The sequence below is a fragment of the Bufo bufo genome, chromosome 2, assembly GCF_905171765.1.
Source record: "Bufo bufo chromosome 2, aBufBuf1.1, whole genome shotgun sequence".
NCBI classification, from domain to species: Eukaryota; Metazoa; Chordata; class Amphibia; order Anura; family Bufonidae; genus Bufo; species Bufo bufo.
In genome coordinates, this window is record NC_053390.1 from 265,753,416 (window position 1) to 265,769,862 (window position 16,447).

General features: G+C 43.0%; 1 protein-coding gene across 3 annotated transcripts in view; it reads left to right on the forward strand.

The window, feature by feature from the left end:
* The window catches only part of PITPNB (phosphatidylinositol transfer protein beta), a 57,594-nt gene that overhangs the window by 32,484 nt on the left and 8,663 nt on the right, over positions 1 to 16,447 (forward strand). For all 3 annotated transcript variants that reach the window (XM_040416541.1, XM_040416542.1, XM_040416540.1), the window contains exons 6-9: positions 156 to 230; positions 3,369 to 3,452; positions 12,053 to 12,130; positions 16,321 to 16,431. In XM_040416541.1, coding sequence (XP_040272475.1) covers positions 156 to 230; positions 3,369 to 3,452; positions 12,053 to 12,130; positions 16,321 to 16,431 — 348 coding nt within the window. The remainder of the gene's footprint in view (positions 1 to 155; positions 231 to 3,368; positions 3,453 to 12,052; positions 12,131 to 16,320; positions 16,432 to 16,447) is intronic.

Below are 16,447 nucleotides of genomic sequence, written 5' to 3' on the forward strand. Positions count from 1 at the left end.
GGTAATGTCACTTTTGCAGATTCCAGATCTGACAATGCAGGATTCATGTAATTGTTGGACTATTGAATGCTGCCTTTATACTTGGGCTCAGAACCGACTTTCATTCAAGTTCCTCAGAATTTTGTGTGTTTTATTATGTATTTTTGCTCTACTAGAATGAATACATGAAAGAAGACTTCTTCATTAAAATTGAGACTTGTCACAAACCAGACTTGGGGACTCAAGAAAACGTAAGTTATTTGCTTTGTACAATGGGCAAATATAGTATCTTGCCTGTTTCATAATGTCTGTACCTCACATGTAAACCATCTGTATCCAAGATGTCTATACAATGCATGGATTGCCAGAATCTGGGGGTATATATAGAAACTCTTGTCAGCTCACCTCCCACAGGTGTTGGGTCCATTAGTGTCTCCACTCTGTGTAGATTCCAAGGCAGCAATGAGGGTCACCACCAATTTTAGTTTATTTCTGAGTAAAGACCGGATTTAGGCCTGAAATGTGTCACCTAGTCAGCATTTATATAGCTGCCTTCATGTTTTATTTTCTGCAGATGTACTCTTCTGAAACATGATGTTAACCTGTTAATCTTGTCAAACTATAATACACCTTTAAAGGGCTTGGCCAGTTTCTTATGAATGTATTTTAGACATATGATTCAGAGTTAGGATTTGGAATTCAGGCACTTTTAGGAGACCTCCAGATGCGGTACTGCCCATAAAGAACCCTCTCTTTACTGGTCATATGTCACTTCTTGTCCATGTGACATTATGCCCTGAAAAGAGGGGCGGGGGGGAAATCACCTCACCCACATGTGCGTGTTTCAGTATGTACTCCTAGCATTTGCTTTGTACTACGTGTTTCCAAAACCCCCTATTTGGCGCATGCGCAGTAGATGTGTCTTAGTGCCACCATTATTTAGCTTGTGTTGTGCAAGCACTAATTTGCACTATAAACTCAGGGGATTCAGTACATGCTCTGTAGAAAGCAAAGAGTGGGAGCCCCTGAGACAGGGACTTGAGGGTCAGGGAACCACCCATGGCATGATGTCTCATAGAGGAGAAGTGACATAGTCAGGTCCATAAATATTCGGACATCGACACAATTCTATCTTTTTTGTCTCTATACACCACCACAATGGATTTGAAATGAAACGAACAAGATGTGCTTGAACTGCAGACTGTCAGCTTTAATTTGAGAGTATTTACATCCAAATCAGGTGAACCATGTAGGAATTACAACAGTTTGCATATGTGCCTCACACGTGTTACAGGACCAAATGTAATGGGACAATTGGCTTCTCAGCTGTTCCATGGCCAAGTGTGTGTTGTTCCCTCATTATCCCAATTACAATGAGTAGATAAAAGGTCCAAAGTTCATTTCAAGTGTGCTATTTGCATTTGGAATCTGTTGCTGTCAACTCTCAAGATGAGATCCAAGGAGCTGTCACTATCAGTGAAGCAAGCCATCATTAGGCTGAAAAAACAAAACAACCCATCAGAGAGATAGCAAAAACATTAGGCATGGCCAAAACAACTGTTTGGAACAGTCTTAAAAAGAAGGAACACCAAAAGACCCGGAAGACCACGGAAAACAGCTGTGGTAGATGACCGAAGAAAACGCCCTTCACAACAGTTGGCCAGATCAAAAACACTCTCTAGGAGGTAGGTGTATGTGTGTCAAAGTCAACAATCAAGAGAAGACTTCACCAGAGTGAATACAGATGGCTCACCACAAGATGTAAACCATTGGTGAGCCTCAAAAACAGGAAGGCCAGATTAGAGTTTGCCAAACAACATCTAAAAAAGCCTTCACAGTTCTGGAACAACATCCTATGCACAGATGAGACCAAGATCAACTTGTACCAGTGTGTTGGGAAGAGAAGAGTATGGAGAAGGAAAGGAACTGCTCATGATCCTAAGCATACCACCTCATCAGTGAAGCATGGTGGTGGTAATGTCATGGCGTGGGCATGTATGGCTGGCAATGGAATTGGTTCTCTTGTATTTATTGATGATGTGACTGCTGACACTTCAGAATTCATCCTGCTGCTTTTGTTTCGGGCAATATTATCTGCTCATATTCAGCCAAATGCTTCAGAACTCATTGGACGGCGCTTCACAGTGCAGATGGACAATGACCCAAAGCATACTGCAAAAGCAACCCAAAAAGTTTTTTAAGGGAAAGAAGTGGAATGTTCTGCAATGGCCAAGTCAATCACCTGACCTGAATTTGATTGAGCATGTATTTCACTTGCTGAAGACAAAACTGAAGGGAAAATGCCCCAAGAACAAGCAGGAACTAAAGACAGTTGCAGTAGAGGCCTGGCAGAGCATCACCAGGGATGAAACCCAGCATCTGGTGATGTCTATGCGTTCCAGACTTCAGGCTGTAATCGACTGCAAAGGATTTGCAACCAAGTATTAAATAGTGAAAGTTTGATTTATGATGATTATTCTGTCCCATTACTTTTGGTTCCTTAACAAGTGGGAGGCACATATGCAAACTGTTGTACTTCCTACACCGTTCTCCTGATTTGGATGTAAATACCCTCAAATTAAAGCTGACATTCTGCAGTTAAAGCACATCTTGTTTGTTTCATTTCAAATCCATTGTGATGGTGTATAGAGCCAAAAATGTTAGAATTGTGTTGATGTCCCAGTATTTATGGACCTGACTGTATGAGCAGTGAAGAGAGGGCTGTTTATGGGTGGAACAGCAGCAGATCTTAGGCTCAAGAAGTTGCAATATAGGTATATTAGAAATTTTTACGACTTTGTATCATATGTTAAAGGTCTTTCGGGTAGTTGGATATTGCTGACCTATCCTCAGGGCATGTCATCCATTTCTGATCGGTAGGGGATCTGCAGTTTGAAAGGGCTGCGGCCTCTTCATAGTATTCCAAAGACAGTGCCAAACATGGTATAGTGGTTGTGCTTGGTATTGCAGCTGAATCCTATTCACCTGAATGGGACTGAGCTGCACAAAGGTCATGTGACCAGCGGTTTTTAGCAGCCAATGGCAGGCGGCGATGAGCCTCCCTAGCGTCACTTGCGATTCTGTGTGAGGGGCCCAGCATATGGGGTGGCAGTTTATAGTTTCGGATAACCCCTTTAACAGACTGAGGAAGAGGCCACAGTGCAGTCCTGAAAAAACCCTTTAAGTAAATATATTTCTAAGAAAGTGGCCAATTCTGTTAGTAATGGAAGCATCTATTACCATTTGATGGTACGTATGAACCTAACTTTTGTGGTGTTATGGGCCACAAAAATCCAGATTACTGTATCTGCTATTATCTGTCATAAGCTTCTTATCATTTAGTTTAGTATTATGCAAATTTAGAAGACTATTAATGATTCTCCTCGCAGGTACATTGTCTAGATCCCAACGTGTGGAAGACTGTTGAAGTGGTCCATATCGACATTGCAGATAGAAGCCAAGTAGAACCAGCAGTAAGTGATTTGCTGTAAATAATATATTAAAACTCGAGTTTCATCTGATGTGGATCAAAGGGGAGCTTGTGGACTCCAGAAGAAAAGTAAATGGTGCTTTTAAGCCTAGCGTCCTAAATTCAGGTGTAATGGCAGATTGCGCTTCCTTCCCAGCAGCATGTCAAAGAGGTCCAGGAAGCTATGGAGTGCATATGGAGGAGATCTTATACTATTTAGCAGCTTATGTGTGCTTTCATGAGATGTGGGCTCCCCCTGCCCTCCAGCCACTGATTGACAAGTGTCCCTATATGCACTACTGTCAATCAGCGTCTAGAGGGCAGGGGGGAGCATTTATCTCTTGAATCTCATCAGATTCCTCACTCCTGTGCTTGTCTGTTACTACACTATATTATTCTCTGATAGAACAGCATAAGGGATCTGACAGGTTTCTGTTAAAGGGCACCTGTCTCCATGAAAATGCAAAATAGTCCCCAGGCAGCACGTTATAGACCAGGAGGAGCTGAGCAGATTGATATATAGCTTTATAGGAAAAGATTCATTATAATTTTGTTCTAAATTCATTTATATTCCGACTCATTCTGGGCTTTGACATCAAGGGGGCGGTCCTATCAGTGACTGACATCCTTCACTCCATGTGTATACACGGATAGCTGTCAATCACTGATAGGACCGTCTCCTTGACTTCACAGCCCAGAACAACATACATGTTTTACTGAATCTTTTCCTATAAAACAATATATCAATCTGCTCAGCTCCTCTTGCTCAATAAGGCCCTTTGCAGACGAGCGTGACGGATTAGGTCCGGATGTGTTCAATTTAAAAAAGTGCGATTTCGCACGCAAGTTCAGTCAGTTTTGTCTGCGATTGCGTTCAGTTTTTATCGCGTGGTAGCAATGCGCATTGATGCATTTATCAACCGCGTGATAAACTGAAGGTTTACAAACAACATCTCTTAGCAACCATCCGTGAAAAACGCATTGCATCCGCACTTGAAAATGTGAAAAATGCAGAATATAGGACATGCTGCGATTTTCACGCAACTCACAAGTGATGCATGAAAAAAACAACACTCATGTACACAGACCTACTGAAGTGAATGGGTCCGGATTCAGTGCGGGCGCAATCTGTTCGCATCACGCATTGCACCCGCGTGGAATAATCATGTGAAAGGGTCCTGCAGCTCAGACACAATGCTTGATGTGACAGGTTCCTTTTAAAGAGACATTCTCATGTCAAAGAACTGAGGACTTTTTAAGTTTTTTATTTTTATTTTTTAAAAGGTGTTGTCCGGGTTTAGAGCTGAACCCGGACATACCCATAATTTTACCCAGGCAGCCCCCCTGATGTTAGCATCGGAGCATTTAATGCTCCGATGCTCTCCTTTGCCCTGCGCTGGATCGCGCAGGGCATGGGCTCTTATTTACAATAAAACACTGCCGGGCGGAGGCTTCCAGCAGTGTGTTCGGTGACATCACCGGCTCTGATGGGCGGGTTTTAGCGCTGCCCTAGCCGTTTTACACCGGGCTTACTGCTGGGTGGAATCCTCCACCTGGCAGCCCTATGGAAAGCCCGGTTCGTCACTGGAACTCCAGAAAGTGCCTTTGCCCTGCACAATTTAGCGCAGGGCAAAAGAGAATATCTGAGCATGAATTGCTCCGATACTCAAGTGGGGGGGGGGGGGGTCTGCCTGGGTGAAAATGGGGATATGTCCGGTTTCAGCTCTGAACCCGGACAACCCCTTTAATTATTGTACCATTGCGCTGTATAATACTCTGTATAGTCATTTACTGAACTGGCCCCCACCCTCACTGTACTACCATGGGATATATAATTACATGCCAGGCTGGGAGCCTTCCCTCTCGCTTTAGGGCATGATGGGTATGCCAAAACATCTGCCAACACAAATGTTAAGCCCCTTCATTGGATTAAAAGTTAAGGTTAAAGGATTTGTTTGACCATCCATAACCCCCTTCATGGGCGAGAATGGTATGACATGGTGTCTGAGATGACAGTCATATGCTCTTATAACACGGGTTGAGCGAGTTGGGTTCGGATTGCTGTATCCGAACCTGATTTATTTTTTTAAACTACGTTAAGAATATCGGCTCTGTCCTACTGTAAAATTGCTTTGTTAATGAGGCACAAAGCAAAGTTCGGTTTTGAATTTTAACAGCAATCCGAAACCCGATTCACTGAACCCTACTTATAATGCATGAGGAAGGAATAACAGAAGTTGAGGATCATTTTACTTCTTTCCTTACACTTAGAGGAGTGTCTCTCCTCCATGAACGTATTAGGGCGCATTCACACTGCAGTGTACTTTTGCCATATGTACCAAGATTTCTCCTGCTCAAATGTATCCTTAGGCCTCCATTCATGCAAAAGATGCCTAAAGTGTCTTTTAACCTGTGCCGGGCCAGTATATGTCAGTGGATTTTTATTTATTTCTTTGCCATATAGAATAGTCAGCTACACTATTCCATACATAGGCAGCCAGTAAGAAATGCGTATACCCGTATTCATTTGTTTTTTAACATGGTTACTATGGGCGATTTATATGCCTCTGTATACCTATACCGTGGTGTATGTCAGAGGAACACAATAAGAAATCTTCATGACGTGTACCTTTGACATGCACAGAAAATGCAGTGTGACTGCGCCCTTTGAATACAGCCTAGCCCAGCAAGATAGAAGATCCTGAATTCAAGCTTCTGAGAAGTAACAGGATTGTAGATGGCAGGGACTTGGCGCTCGCTTCTGATCACTGAGTGCTTTGAGATGAGGAGGGCAGCTGAGAGGTGTGTGTGGCACTAGAGGGCACAGGACAAGGAGATGACGGCCTCCCAACAGTCAGTAATGTCATCTGGTTTGTATGGCATTTATCCGCATGATGTTAGATATTCATATTAAAGGAGTTAGTATGCTTGAGAAATCAATGCTCATCAGATTCTTCTAAGGGGAGACTGTGGAGGACATGGGTGGAAAAAAGATCTATCTATATCTATATCTATATCTTTCCATGTACTTCCGGTTAGGCCTCAAGCACACGGCCGTTGTTTTGGGCCACATCCGAGCTGCCGTTTTGGCGGCTCGGATGCGGACCCATTAACTTCAATGGGGCCGCAAAAGATGTGGACGGCACTCCGTGTGCTGTCCGCATCCGTTGCTCCGTTCCGTGGCCGCGCAAAAAATATATAACATGTCCTATTCTTGTCCGCGCTTTGTGGACATGAATAGGCATTTGCGGAACACGCACGGACGCCATCCGTGTTTTGCGGATCCGCGATTTGCGGACCACAAAACACACCCCGGTCGTGTGCATGAGGCCTTAACCTGAGAATGCTTGGTCAGGCTTGTGGTAGCAGCCTGTGTGCAGCGCTCTGGAATGTGTCTGCTCCTTATAACCAATGGAAAATAAAATAAATCTATTTGCCTTTGCCTCCTGTTTTCCTCCTTTCAAAGAAATGGGTATGGATGCTGGTAGAGTGGCAAACGAGGGAGAAAATGCTGCATAGTAAGTGTGCACAGGTATTCCCTGAACTATGTCTAAAGAGGTCCAATGCCTCATCACTACTAGTGATAAGGCGCTGGTAACGTTTGGTCTGCAGAAGGGTTAAAGAGCAAGTGCTTTTTTTTTTCTCCTATCGGACTCCTGTGCTGGCCTCTGGTGGCCATGATGAGAACTGCAGTTTTCATAAATTAAATGACATTTTCAAGCCTGTGTTGTGTAAAAAATTATTAAAATAGTTCCTATCCCATGTTAGTCTCCGAGATTAGCCAGGTGAAGTACAAAACTATATTCCTGAAAATCGCACTAGCGGCAAGGAACTCCGGCAGGCTGTTCCGGCGGGTAAACAGCCTGTCGAATCTGTGCTGCCTCTAGTACACGCGTGCCCCCGGACTAACGCTCCGGCCCCATTGAATAAGGTGCGTTCCGGCGGAAGCACGGCAAACGTGCCGAGAGGCGGCCGGAAAGAAACTGACGTGTGCATTAACAAAGGCTAGTGTCCCCAATGATGTTAATCAGTAGTTTGTGTATAATAGAAAGGAAATGTGCCTTCTCACTGGAAAGGTCGGCCATCAGTACAGTACTAATCCAGTTTTACTAGATGGTATGTTGGATAAGGTTAGTTTCACATCTCTGGCATTGTCATCTGGCAGCCACTTCTGGCAAAGAATGCCGGGAATCGGCTGCCCACAAACCGCAGTGGTTTCTGTCTGTCCGTCCGTTTCTCAACATATTCGCCATATTGCTTCTGGATCTCCGCTGGACCCCATTATAGTTTATAGTTTGCATCCGGCAGTGCTGGATCTGGAGAATTCTGGCAGGGTTACATGATACTTACTTTCAGCTGATATGCATATGTCTGTTTCTGCACCTAAATCCTCTATCTCAGAGGAAACCTAGTTGTTCCCTATCAATAGTGTTATAAAAGTAAGACCTGTTCAGCATATAGATGAGCCTTCAGGAGTCAGACATAGGAGGAGTCTGCATGTGCTTGTAAAGCGGCTCCTTCTGCCAGCACAGTAGCTGGCACAGTTCAGATGGCTCCAGGGTCCTGCGCGCACACTATGACTAAGGGGGTGGACCATTTTTAAAATGATCAGGGAAGCAGACAGGCTTATAAAAGTAAAAAATCTTTAGACTATTTTCAACATAGAAATCCCCTTTAAAGAGGTTATCTCATCTCTGACATTGATGGCATATCCCTAGGATATGGCACAAGTGTCAGATAGGTGCAGGTCCCACCTTTGGGACCCGCTTCTGTCTCCAGAACGGGGCCCCTGAAGTGAGCTTACACCCTTCTAAAAATAGCCAAGCACTGGCTCCGATATTTGTCAGTTCCATAGCAGTGGTCTCGCATTTACCCCTATTAACCTAAAACAGAAGAGTGCGCTCACTCAGCTATTTCCGAACTCCAATAGCCGTGAATGGAGAGCATGCTGCATATTCACTTCAGGAGCCCCGTTCTGGAGATAAACGCCAAACCTATATCCCCTGCTATGGTAACATTAAGGCCTCATGCACACAACCTTATGTATTTTGCGGTCCACAAAAAAACGGATCCACAAAAAATATGGATGATGTCCGTGCGCATTACATATTTTGCGGAAAGGAACAGCTGGCCCCTAATAGAACAGTACTATCCTTGTCCGTAATGTGGACAATAATAGGACATGTCCTTTTTTTTTGCGGAACGGAAATACTGACATATGGAAACGGAACGCACACGGACCTATTTAAATGAATGGTTCTGCATACAGTCCGCAAAAAAAATAATAATGGATGGACACGGAAAGAAAATACGTTTGTGTGCATGAGCCCTAACCCATATACATAAGACTGCAACACCAATAGAAGTATGTGGTTCAATATAATCGCCCAATAATCACATTTTCGTCATGATTGTACCATAAATTTTTATTTGACATATATTAGCAACACGATTGGCATACACTAACTGATTAAAAAGGTTAAAAACAACACAGTAGTGGTGGCTGGACAGCGGGATAAAAATAGTAAAGTGCAAGAAAGAATAGGATGGTATTCTAAACACAGCCTAATAGTACAGCTCTGAAAATACATTAGTCCTACTGGGTATACTGAAACAAATGAATAAAGTAGAATACAAAATATATAAGCAAATAATGAATAATGCCAACCAAGATATAAAGTCCCAGCCTCAGATTAGACCACCACGCCTATGTATCTTGGTTGGTTTTATAAATTATTTGCTTATATATTTTGTATTCTACTTTATAAATTTTTTTCAGTATACCCAGTATGACTAATGTATTTTCAGAGCTGTACTATTAGGCTGTGTTTAGAATACCATCCTATTATTGCTTCCACTTGCACTTTACTATTTTAATCAAAACTGGTGTGATAGATGTTACAGATTAAGGACTTAAAGGGTCTGACAGACATTTACATATACATATACATACCATCGCCTATAGCAACCAATCAAATGACGCCTTTTATATTTTAGAGCTCCTTTGGAAAATGAAATGTAGAATCTGATTGGTTGCTATGGGAAAATTAGCCAGTTTACTTTTACACCAGTTTTGATAAATCTCCCCCTTTGACTGCTACTGACACATAAGTATGAGGACTTGTCACCATTGGACTGCACACTTTCCAGCACTATTTGGAAATCTGCGGACTATAAACGAGGCTTCATGCCCAGTCCCACACATCATGATGGACGTATTCCTATTTCAGACCCTGCAGGCTAAATGAAACCTGTCTCTGTGCCAGGGAGACCTCTATTAGCCCCATGAGACCTAATATGGTAGACTGATTATTGTTATCACCTACTGCCTTATCCAGAAAGTGAAGAAGTCGTCTGCAGTATTAGTAGATGTTACCCGATAGAGTGCCCGCAATTACCGTACATTAGGTGCCCAGTTAGGCTATCTATCCTATCTATCCTATCTATCCTATCTATCCTATCTATCCTATCTATCCTATCTATCTATCTATCTATCTATCTATCTATCTATCTATCATTATAAAAATAATATTCTAGCCCTTTTCTCTGCTTTGCTTTCCTGAGCAGCTCTTTAGCCAGCAGTGTGACATGTCTGCATTTCCCTTGTTTCCTAATGAGTTGTTTCCTTTGCTCGGGCCCTCCACGGACAGGGGACGTTCTCATCTCTTCTGACATCCTAGCCTGTTGCCTTTTTAACCTACTTCAGGAGCTCAACCAGTTTGTACTGTGCAGTGATATGTGGCGGAGGCTCTGGTTTAAGGGTTGCAGAAACTGCGCAGCAGAATTTGGCCTCCAGTAATCCTCAGAGCCGCAGACTGGAGTGGGTTCCAGCTGTCATCCCCCCAGAGTGTCCCAGCTAACCTAATGAGATGAGAAGTCTACAGCTGGTGGCAACCAGAACAAACCACCAGCCAAAGGCTGGCCTTCAGTGGCTCCGCTGCCCTGTGGGATCATGAAGGAGATGGCACGCCAACTAAGCCAGAAGGCTGTCTCCTTCAACACCACTGCTCATTTGGGAGCTGTGCATTGGGTTTCCTATGCTGAATCCTGTCATGTATCATACAGTCCTTTTTTCTCTTTTCTTCTGCTTTTTTTTTTTTTTTTTTTGCAAACTAAATGGAAATAAGTGCATTTATTGCTATGGAGTTCTCAGTGAAGTGGATTGGTTGTCGGAGGAAACTGCCCACCAGTGATGGCACCAGTATTATGGCTCCTGGGATGTAGGCTTTATATTGACTTCTGCCATTTAAGTCCATTTAATTCATGAGGATCTGTTACATCTCCTGACATGTCTGTTTTAGAAAGTAATTGTATTCCCCATAGCAATTCTGCAGCTTCCTTCCAAAGAACTCTGTGCTGTTCCAATTCCTCTGTTGTTCCTACCACCAATTTATTGTTTCTCCCCCTTTTTATTTATTTTATTTCAAATCAATACATAAATTTATGATCACTAAATACGTTTCTAATCCCAGCCTATCACATCCCCAGTGGGGGCGGGGGGGGGGGGGGGGTTCCCCACGAAAAAGGAGAGAGAAAGAAAAAACGACTAATCTACTACAGATGTATGAGTGCATTGTCACTGCACACCGACAGTGTCCAGTCAGTGCTGCCATTGTCAGGTGGAGTAGGGATACTCCCCTTGTGATAGGGGAAATGGTTCCGTCCAATTGTTAATGCGTTCATACGTTTCTAGTAGGAATAAGAGAGAAATGCAACAACGTAGATTTATGGAAAAAGATGCTCAAATTATTTCATGGAGAATACAAGTGTTTACTAAAGCAGACCTGTCCGGAGAGCTGACACATTGTCTTTAAAGGGGTTGTCCAAGTTTTATTTCTAAAGTTCCAGGGGCCTTACACAGATGAATTTGCTCTGGCGGTTTTGTGTATGGAAACTGCTTGCAATCTTTTCCATACTGCATGTATTTTTATGGTGTTTTTTTTTTTTCTTTTTTAAACAAATGATTGGATAGCTTTTTTTAATGGCCTTTTATTCTGATTGAGATGCAAAAATGGCTGAAAAAAAATATAGGAAAAAACAAACAGTGCCACCAGTTGGAAAAAAAAACACCCCTAGCTAACAAATGCTGGTATGACCGGAATTTTCAGCTAACATCGGGACCTTGTGTTTTTTTTTCTTAAGCAAAAATAATGCATCAAAGAACACCTGTGCAACAAACGCTACAAAAAATACAAAAGTTCTTAAAACTGCAAAAAAATACTACCCATGTGTGAACAAAGCCCTACAGTGTATTATCATCCTTAAATGTGTTAATACAAAAGCCTAACCATAACTCCCCATTTACAGTAAATCCCCCACCATTTCAGTGCTGCTTTGGTGGTCCCTCTAGCAATGATGTGCCACATACCATCTCTTCCGCTTCAGAAAAGAATCCTGCATGTACGGCATGTGTCTGCTGAGGCCAGTGATTGGCTGTAGCAGTCACATACATGTTACGGCACACTAAGTCAACAGGACCAACAGGGATTTCCTAGGTTAATAATGGTTATTTTTTAATTTTTATCACATTTTCTGCTGTTAGGACACATGATAGTGGTACTGTACTGTCGGATATTACATGCATATACTGTTTGTGTGTTGCAGGATTACAAAGCTGATGAAGATCCAGCAATATTTGAATCCTTCAAAACAAATCGAGGACCTCTGGGACCTAATTGGAAGGTAAACTGTGATTTATAATAGGTTAGTCTACACACATGAGCACTTCTAAGGCTACTTTCACATACACGTTAAAGGCATCCAGCAGAGGAACAGCCTGCTGAGTTCATATCCAGATAGGGATGGAGCATCACCACACCCCATTGACTATAATGAGACCCGACTGAGATCTGGTCAGTTTCCGCCATGAGTGCCAGCATTCGGCCGGACAAAAAAAACGGTGCTTGCGCTAGTTTTGGTCTGTCTGGATCCCCTCCAAGTACCATTATAGTCAGTGGGCTCCAACTGAATGGCAGTATCCGGCTGTGCTGGATATGATGAACTTCTGCCAAAACAGCCTGTCGGATAGCTTTAAAGTGGTTGTCTCATCATGGACAATGGGGTAATATCGCTAGGATATTGCCCCTATTCTCTTATAGGTGCGGGTCCAACCAAAAGGTGGTGGCTGGAGGACTCCGGTCTGGCCACCACCAAGCTGGCTCCCCATAGAAGTGAAATGGAGTGTATCGCGCATGCGCGCCCCCCGCTCCCATTAATTTCTATGGGGCTGACGGAAATGGTGCTCGGCTATTTTCACGGCCCCATAGAAAATGAATGGAGGGCGCATGCGCAGTGAGCCCTCCTTCACTTGCGGTGCTCTGTTCTTGATATAGGTGCAGGTCCCAGCCGTAGGACCCGCATCTATAAGACAATGGGGGTATATCCTAGCGATATGCCCCCATTGTCCATGATGAGACAACCCCTTTAAAGAGCATCTGTCAGTAGATTTGTACCTTTGAAACTGGCTGACCTGTTGCAGCTGAAGACATCTGTGTTGGTCCCATGTTCATACAGGGAGTGCAGAATTATTAGGCAAGTTGTATTTTTGAGGATTAATTTTATTATTGAACAACAACCATGTTCTCAATGAACCCAAAAAACTCATAAATATCAAAGCTGAATATTTTTGGAAGTAGTTTTTAGTTTTAGCTATTTTAGGGGGATATCTGTGTGTGCAGATGACTATTACTGTGCATAATTATTAGGCAACTTAACAAAAAACAAATATATACCCATTTCAATTATTTATTTTTACCAGTGAAACCAATATAACATCTCAACATTCACAAATATACATTTCTGACATTCAAAAACAAAACAAAAACAAATCCGTGACCAATATAGCCACCTTTCTTTGCAAGGACACTCAAAAGCCTGCCATCCATGGATTCTGTCAGTGTTTTGATCTGTTCACCATCAACATTGCGTGCAGCAGCAACCACAGCCTCCCAGACACTGTTCAGAGAGGTGTACTGTTTTCCCTCCTTGTAAATCTCACATTTGATGATGGACCACAGGTTCTCAATGGGGTTCAGATCAGGTGAACAAGGAGGCCATGTCATTAGATTTTCTTCTTTTATACCCTTTCTTGCCAGCCACGCTGTGGAGTACTTGGACACGTGTGATGGAGCATTGTTCTGCATGAAAATCATGTTTTTCTTGAAGGATGCAGACTTCTTCCTGTACCACTGCTTGAAGAAGGTGTCTTCCAGAAACTGGGAGTTGAGCTTGACTCCATCCTCAACCCGAAAAGGCCCCACAAGCTAATCTTTGATGATACCAGCCCAAACCAGTACTCCACCTCCACCTTGCTGGCGTCTGAGTCGGACTGGAGCTCTCTGCCCTTTACCAATCCAGCCACGGGCCCATCCATCTGGCCCATCAAGACTCACTCTCATTTCATCAGTCCATAAAACCTTAGAAAAATCAGTCTTGAGATATTTCTTGGCCCAGTCTTGACGTTTCAGCTTGTGTGTCTTGTTCAGTGGTGGTCGTCTTTCAGCCTTTCTTACCTTGGCCATGTCTCTGAGTATTGCACACCTTGTGCTTTTGGGCACTCCAGTGATGTTGCAGCTCTGAAATATGGCCAAACTGGTGGCAAGTGGCATCTTGGCAGCTGCACGCTTGACTTTTCTCAGTTCATGGGCAGTTATTTTGCGCCTTGGTTTTTCCACACGCTTCTTGCGACCCTGTTGACTATTTTGAATGAAACGCTTGATTGTTCGATGATCACGCTTCAGAAGCTTTGCAATTTTAAGAGTGCTGCATCCCTCTGCAAGATATCTCACTATTTTTGACTTTTCTGAGCCTGTCAAGTCCTTCTTTTGACCCATTTTGCCAAAGGAAAGGAAGTTGCCTAATAATTATGCACACCTGATATAGGGTGTTGATGTCCTTAGACCACACCCCTTCTCATTACAGAGATGCACATCACCTAATATGCTTAATTGGTAGTAGGCTTTCGAGCCTATACAGCTTGGAGTAAGACAACATGCATAAAGAGGATGATGTGGTCAAAATACTCATTTGCCTAATAATTCTGCACGCAGTGTATGTGCCCGGATTACTGAGAAAAAAGTTATCATACATGCAAATAAGTCTCTAGGAGCAACAGGGGCGTTGCCTTTACTCCTAGAGACTTAGCTCTCTGCAGCTTCTGCGCCCTCTGCTCTTTGACAGGGTCAGGCAGTGGAAACGTTATCACACCTGTCCCTGACTTCTCCTAAATTCAAGCAAAGTGCAAAGGACGCGGCAGTTTCAGAGAGAGCTGAGCCTCTAGGAGTAACGGCAACACCCCCGTTGCTCCTAGAGGCTCATTTGCATATATTAAAACTTCATTTTTCTCAGTAATGTGGGCACATATGAACATGAGACCAACACAGATGCCGTTAGCTGCCAAGCGCACATGTAACAGGTCAGCCAGTGTCATAGGTACAGATCTGCCCTTTAACGCATATATGAAACTGTTGTGATGCCCATTTTTATTTTATTATAATATTTTCTCGTTGTAACAACCTCAGCCATGTCAATCAATCAAATCTTTATAATAATAATTTACTGATAATTTGCACCAGTAAGGGTTTGGCCTTTGGGGATTCCCATGCATGTCCTTAATGAACACATCGTAAAACTAGCAATGAATGACTATTTGTGGTCAATCTCCCCATTGGAATCAGTGGAAGTTGTTCTAAATCTCTTGACTGGTAGTTGGGGGGCGATTCACAATACAGTTACAATTCTAGTTTTTACATGTATAGGAAATCTGTACAGTGCACAATTTCTTGTATAAAACTAGGGAAGGCCAATCTGGTCTTTTTTCCTTTTTAGCTTTCTTTTAAAGGGGTGTATCCATCTCGAACTTTATCGCTAGGGTATGCCGTCCGTTCTGTAGATAGGTGCAGGCCCTGGGACCTGCACCTATCTGGCATTGATGGTATATCTTAGGGATATGCCATCGAGTCCTGAGATGGGAATACCTCTTTAAGGTGACCATACATATTGGATGAATGTTGGGAAATAGTCCTATGAGATCTATAAACTTTTGATAATTTGACCTCCAGGAGATGAGGGCTGCCAGTGGTGTCTAACAGCAGCTTATCCCTGGCAGTCTGCTTGCTTGGCCAGTCCGAGGGAATCGGGGCAGATGCCCATGGCTGAACAACCTTTATGTTTTGTGTATAAAGCTCAGCTTTGGAAAAGTGAGCGCTACACAAACCCTATGGTTTACACTGAAGCATTTTGCATTACCTTCTTTGGCCACCAGATGGCATAGCACTAACTTTGAGATCTGCCTTACATACATGGCGAACATCTTTAATTTGCTCTTTCTTCTAGTTCCGCTATCTGTGATTATAATATAGTCAGTGTCCCATTCTCCCCATTATAGCTATTTGACGGTGTTGTCAGGGCTTAACAGCAGAGACGATTACTGAGAGGCAGAGGTTCACATACAACATCTGGTGGAGCAGGTTTTATTTAGGGTTTAGGTTACTGAGTAGTTTGAATACTGATTACCTATCCTTACCCCCCCAAAGAAAAAAAAAAAAAAAAGCTTTTTATAGACATTGCAATGAGAGATATGGCTTACTTGCAGCTCAGTCCCATTTGAAGTGAGGTGCCTGGGCTGCCATACAAAGGACAGGCTCTATACAGTTTATGCTGCTGTACTTGGGATGCAGAAAGGTGGAGGCTGCAGAACCCTTTCAAACAGCTGATCAGTGGGGGTTCCAGGAGTCGGATGGCCAGCGATCTCATATTGATGACCTATCCTGAAGCTAGGCCATCAGTATTGTACTCCTAGAAGACCCCTTAACCCTTGCCAAGCTATATATTTTGATAAAATTAAATGAAAAACAATATCTTTTCATCTACAGAAAGAACTGGCAAACGCAAAGGACTGTCCACGAATGTGTGCTTACAAACTAGTCACTATTAAGTTTAGATGGTGGGGACTTCAAAATAAAGTAGAACATTTTATTCAGAAGGTAAGACTCTCTAGTT